Source organism: Trachypithecus francoisi, unplaced genomic scaffold (assembly GCF_009764315.1).
Source record: "Trachypithecus francoisi isolate TF-2019V2 unplaced genomic scaffold, Tfra_2.0 Lachesis_group15, whole genome shotgun sequence".
NCBI lineage: Eukaryota > Metazoa > Chordata > Mammalia > Primates > Cercopithecidae > Trachypithecus > Trachypithecus francoisi.
The window spans coordinates 9,697,452-9,703,451 of record NW_022681460.1 but is presented as its reverse complement, the minus strand read 5'-3'; the positions used below and the strand labels follow the sequence as shown (position 1 = coordinate 9,703,451).

The following is a 6,000-nucleotide window of genomic DNA, read 5'->3' as shown; positions in this document are numbered from 1 at the left end:
TGCTTGGCAGAGGGTCTCGTCACGGAAGGTACCAGCAAATGTGAGATACTTTTATGATTTTATTTTCTCCAAAAGAAAGGGAATAAAAGAAGAGGGGAGGAAACAAGACTAATTGCGAGAGATCAAGTACGAGGGGTGAGGGAAGGAGTAAGGAGACATGAAGGCAGCGTGGAGCAACCGAGGGGGGAGATGGCTTTCACCACTTCCCAGCATCTATTGCAGATTCCACCCTCAAACATTTTGTAAGGACCCTTTATTCAAGGTAATGTTTGAACCCTGCTGAGCCAGTGGTGTGGGTCTCTGAGAGAATAATTAACTTAATTTGACTATCTGGTTTGTGGATGCGTTTACTCTCATGTAAGTCAACAACATCCCGGGATTGGAACACACTTTCTGGGCACTGCTGGCCAGTCCCAAAATGGAACATAAGGAAGTGGTTCTTCTACTTCTTTTATTTCTGAAATCAGGTAAGACATAGTTTTTTTTTGTATAATAATTATTTTTTCTCCCACAATGTAGTAAAAATACATATGCCATGGCTTTATGTGCAATTCGTTTAATTTTTGATTCATGAAACTCCCAGTTGAAAATCTTGTATAAGATTGAGGAATTCTTCAAGAAATAAGTTTAATTTTCCAGTGAAGATTGTCAGAGTGCTGGAATGAATGGGCAGAGAAAATAATGGGTGATTTTTCTAATCTAAATGAGTGCCCCCACATAATGGCTGGTCTAATTGAAGAGCAGCCAACGTAGCTAACTATGCAAAGGATGGCTAAGCTCTTCGCCTCGTTCCCAGTTTGATTAATTTATATCATCTCTGTTACGGTGTTATGCTCCCCTCACTTGCAAGTTAAAACAATGAAATATCTCTGAATATATTCTGTTCCCTCACCAGTTCATGGTGGCGGTGGGGTCGGGGAGTCAGCATTTCTCTCTTTGTTATGGCCTGAATAAGGCTTTCCATAGGTATGCGTTTGCTGCTTATCCCTGGAGAAATTACACACATCCATTTGCCAGATGCTGTATGCAGATAGTGATTCAACAAATACTCACTTAGTGCTTGGGTTAGGTCCCCACATTTTTATACATACATACATACCTGTGTGTAAATGTCAGTGTGAGTGTGTGTTCTTTACAAACAGTAGCTTATTTAGCTCGTGGTATAGGTAGGGTGGCATATTCATCCTCATTTTATAAACAAAGAAATCTAGACTTAGGAAAATCATGTTTATTCTCAAATCAGGAAAATAAAGAAACCTGGATTTAAGCCAGGTTTCCCAGAAGGAATCTAGGGCTATTCTCACTTTTCAGCTTTGTTTAAGCCTTTGAAAGAATATTCTAAACATGTTCTAGTAGTTCTTTTTATTTTTTTTAAAAAAAAAAGCTTTATTGAGATATAATTAACATATAGAATTCACTCATTTAAGGCATACAATCCAATGGATTTCAATATATTGAGAGTTGTGCAGCCACCATCAGAATACATTTTTAAACTATTCATACCCCCAAAAAGGCACTCCATTCTCCTTAGCTGTTACCCCCAATCTGCAGCTTCTGGCAACCACTAATCTACTTTCTGTATTTATATCTTTGCCATTTTGAACATTTCATAGAAACGGAATCATACAATTTGCTAGTAGTTCTTCGTGTAAATAATGTATACATACTTGAAATTCAATCTATAAATTACCAGATAAAATTTTACAAGTTGCACTTTAGAGCCAAATACATTTGAATTTAGTGGAAGCCATTCAAGGAACTATCAAAGAAAATACAGAGCAGGAGAAAATTAAGCAAAGAAACTTTTGTAAGAAATCGATGTGTGTTGGGGGGTATGAATATTATATTTCAGCCCATGGAAACTAGAACATAGATCACTACGAACTTACTCAGCGGGCTACACCAAAAGGCTAGAACAAACTTCTCTGCCACAGGATTAACATATGTTTTAACCAACCTAGGGGGCACATTCTCTCATTTTTGGAAAGCAAGGCTTTCTGTGGATATATCATCTTTCCAGTATGTTGGAATGCCAGGGGAGAGGAAAAGGTTTCTTTTACAGCCATGCTTAGTGGGAAGTGGAGAAACATGTTCCATTTCACAAATTACTAAGTCTTTAACACATGCAAATATGCGTACACATTCACACACCACAGTGAGGAAGAAATTCTCACAGCATTAATAAAATACATTTGCATCAGTAGCAATATATATCTGCATTTTACCTACAATATAAATGTATTTTTCCACTAAAAGATTTGTTCGATGTTTCCTTGCCAGCAAATGAGCCCTATCAAATCCTATTGCCACATGAGTCCTAGAGGTGAATAAGAGAAAAGAAAATGGGGGAAAATTATTTCAAATTAAAAAGAAAAATGTTTGTTTATGATTTGGGATATTTCCTAGGAACAGGAGCTGGGGAGGGGATCTCAGCAGTGATGTGCTATGAAGCATAATAACATGACACAGAGGTAACTTAATTGAAGGGGGAAATAAATGGAAGTTTTCTTTTTTTGAACATCAGTTGTAGCCTGCTCTGCTATACTTTAAAAAAACTCTTCAGAAAGTTTAACTTAACTCACTGTAGGACACACTTTGTGGATTTATGGTGTGTTTTGAAGTCACATTCTGAGCTGTAGAAGTAACCAAAACACAACTCTTCTTGGAAATGAGAGTTCAAGTTGACAGAAAGTGCAAGGTGAAGACATGGATACGGGCCTAAAGCATCTATTTCTTTGCGATCTTTTGATACATCTCTCAAGTGCTTTTTGGTGGATTGGGTTTAGAATGCATCAGCCAACTCCTGCTCAATAATCCATTTTTCCAGCCTGGAGCATCTTAAATTGAGGAAGGACAAAGTCCCAGAGGTGGGGAGCAGGGGAACTTTGGCCTAGGACTTTGCATGAATCGATGAGGATGCATCCCCCTCCCTGTCCTGCCCCTTGTGCTCTGTGTACTCTCAGGAGGTCAGGACCGGCCTTTCTGAGAATGAGAATCTGTTCATTTGCCTTCCTACTGGATACTTGTCACCAGCATACAAACCAATGCGCTCTGAAGTGTGCCATCTTTCAGAACCTCCCCTGACCGCATGTTCCCTGGAGGGCTCGCTGTCTTCAGAGTCAGGCTTGTCTCCTGCTGCTGCCTCCACTGCTCTCCCAGTCACTCTGTAACCCACTCCCTCTGCCTGCGGCCCCCACCACACCTCTCAAAGTGGTCAAGGTTGTCCCATTGTCTTATTCCGTAGAGCTTGGCTATCTTCATCTTATTAGCCTCTTTTGGCCTCTCACGCCTGTGAAAATCACTAGCATTCTGTGCCAAGGATGAAGCTGGCATCTCCAGGCTTGAAGTCGAGCTGCCAAAGCTCAGTCAGGTGTCCGGAAGAGCCTCAGGACAGGAGACACTCTGTAGCCTTGTGGTCGGAGCACAGCTGAGGCCCCCTTGGCCACCCTCTGCCACGACCAGGCAGAAAGCAGCTTTCGGACAGATTCATTGTCTCAGATTTGATCTCAAGGAAAAACCAAGACCAGTATTTGTCCCAGGTTCTGCTTTTTTACAATTTCCTCCAAAATCCAGATACCTGTCAACACCTTGAAAAAACTGATTTCTCCCCAATTAGTAGTGTTGTGTGACTGTAGGAAGCCCAGTACAAAAATGGCCTGCTTTGCTGGGGAGCTTCTTACCCTCCAGTGTTTTGCCCAATTTTTGTCCGAGGTGGTAACGTAATTTAGTTCAGTTCTTATTTATTTCCAACATCATCCATGCACCAAAATCTCTGTATCTCAAGGGGGACCATTCAGAGGATGCCCCCCACCAGTTAAAGTGACAGTGTCAGAACCAAAGCACATATTGTAAGAAATCAAACAATGGCCTCCAAGTTCCATTTCTACCCAGGGATGAACAAATCAACATCAATCTTGGTAATACAACTGCCACTGGTGGTGCCTTACTTTTCTCTCATGACATGGCACAATCGATAGCAAACATAATTTGTTCTTATTTAAGGATTTATCTCCATTAATGTGGTAACATAGTGGTTCCATAGTTCTAACCTGTTTATCAATCCAGTTAATCTTTTACTATCTTGCAATCTGTTAATGAAACTGTTTTTCTTTGTTTTATAATTTCAACTTTTAGAGTCAGGGGTACATGTGCAGATTTGCTACATAACTAAATTGCGTGACACTGAGCTTTGGGGTACAAATGATCCCATCACCCAGATAGTGAGCTAAATACCTACTAAACAGGTAGTTTTTCAGCCCTTGCCTCCCTCCCTCTCTCCCTGGTAGTCCCCAGTGTCTTTTGTTGCCATCTTTATGTATATCCACAGGCCTGACTCTGTGTTCTTAACTAAACATTTGATCCATAGCTACCCATTCTACTCCCAGTAAACAGCAAGTTTTACTTGGTTAATGCTAACCAAATAGCTTAAAAGGAAGTCATGACAATTAGACATTGGCATTGATTTCCTGACCATTTGTTCCACTTGGATCTCCCATCTCTAGGTCAAGGAGAGCCTCTGGATGACTATGTGAATACCAAGGGGGCTTCACTGTTCAGCATCACTAAGAAGCAGCTGGGGGCAGGAAGCATAGAAGAATGTGCAGCAAAATGTGAGGAGGAGAAAGAATTCACCTGCAGGTATTTCCACTGTCGTTGCACCTACCCAGAAATCTGTAATTCGGATGGCAAGTAATTTACTCATAAATGTATTGACAATTTAAGAGGAAAGAGAAATTGATGGAATCAGAGTTTGGAACTGTATTTGCTCAAAGTATGTGAAGCCATACTAACAGCTTCTTGTTAAGGTTTATTGGAGTCTTCGTTAGAAAAATACCCTAAAAGGAAGTTATTTGTTTTTACACCGGACATAAACATTAGCAGCTATTGTTCTGAGCTCCAGTTTTTAACATGATCATCAGTAAATGTTTGCTGAGGATCATGTGAATGAAAGTGTCCTAGACAGATCTGAGCAATGACTTATAGTTACAAGATCCAGTGCCTGCCCTTTAGGATTTAAGGTATAGTCAAAGAAACTGGACATAATGTTAAAAAAATAAAAATAAAAAGACAGCCCAAGTGGGGTACTGCAATAATGTTAAAAAAAAAAAAAAAAAAAAAAAAGACAGCCCAAGTGAGGTACAGGCATAATCAATGCATGCTCTACCCAGATCCAGAAGAAAGAACAGTGCCTAAGGTTGAGGCAGCTAGAGGAGGCTCAGGGAGGAGCTGGGAACTGAGCTGGGTTTGGAGTTGATTGAGCTCTTGACAACCACCAGGCAGGCGGGGGAAGATGCGGCCCTGCAGCTTCTGAGGGGGACCATTAAGAGATCAAGTTGACTAAAGTAGAGACTTTATGTAGGTGATGGGCCTGGGAAGGTAGCTATGGATGCCAGACTGAGCACCCACGGCAGGACCACGGGATGGAGATGGGAGGGGCCAGGGCGGGGTGGAATGTGGAGCAGAGGTTCAGGGGAACTGATCAGAGTTGGGAGGTCACGGAGATAGCCTATCTTGGGGAATGGGTTCAAAGCAACCAGAGTTGCTTCTTTCCAACCCAAAAACAAAAATTAAGAGGATGAGTAAAGAAGAAGTAAAGCAGTTGAAACAGAAAGAAAGAGCAAATGATGAGGGAGGGAAGATGGGGCATGAGACAACAAGATTTACTGCCACATTGGTGTATTTTGTTCAGTACTTCATTGATGCCATGCCCAAATAACTGAAAGAGGCAGCAGTTCTGAACTCCCTGGTCCATCAAGAGATTCAATGATCTTTAGCATGTATCACTTATTAATAAACATTTGTTTTCTTTAAATAAAGAAAAATACTTATTGGATTTCCTGCTTTTTTCTGCAGGTCATTCCAATATCACAGTAAAGAGCAACAATGTGTGATAATGGCTGAAAACAGGAAGTCCTCCATAGTCATTAGGATGAGAGATGTCGTTTTATTTGAAAAGAAAGGTGAGTACATTTTCTTCCTCCTCCTCCTTCTGTCCTCCCC

At 40.9% G+C, this 6,000-nt stretch overlaps 1 protein-coding gene across 1 annotated transcript in view; it reads left to right on the top strand.

Annotated features, from left to right (window-relative positions):
* The first annotated feature begins 306 nt into the window (after positions 1-306).
* Positions 307-6,000, top strand: part of PLG (plasminogen) — a 53,526-nt gene continuing 47,832 nt past the window's right edge. Inside the window, exons 1-3 of the mRNA XM_033234282.1 lie at positions 307-467; positions 4,503-4,638; positions 5,854-5,960. Coding sequence (XP_033090173.1) covers positions 419-467; positions 4,503-4,638; positions 5,854-5,960 — 292 coding nt within the window. The 5' untranslated portion in view covers positions 307-418. The remainder of the gene's footprint in view (positions 468-4,502; positions 4,639-5,853; positions 5,961-6,000) is intronic.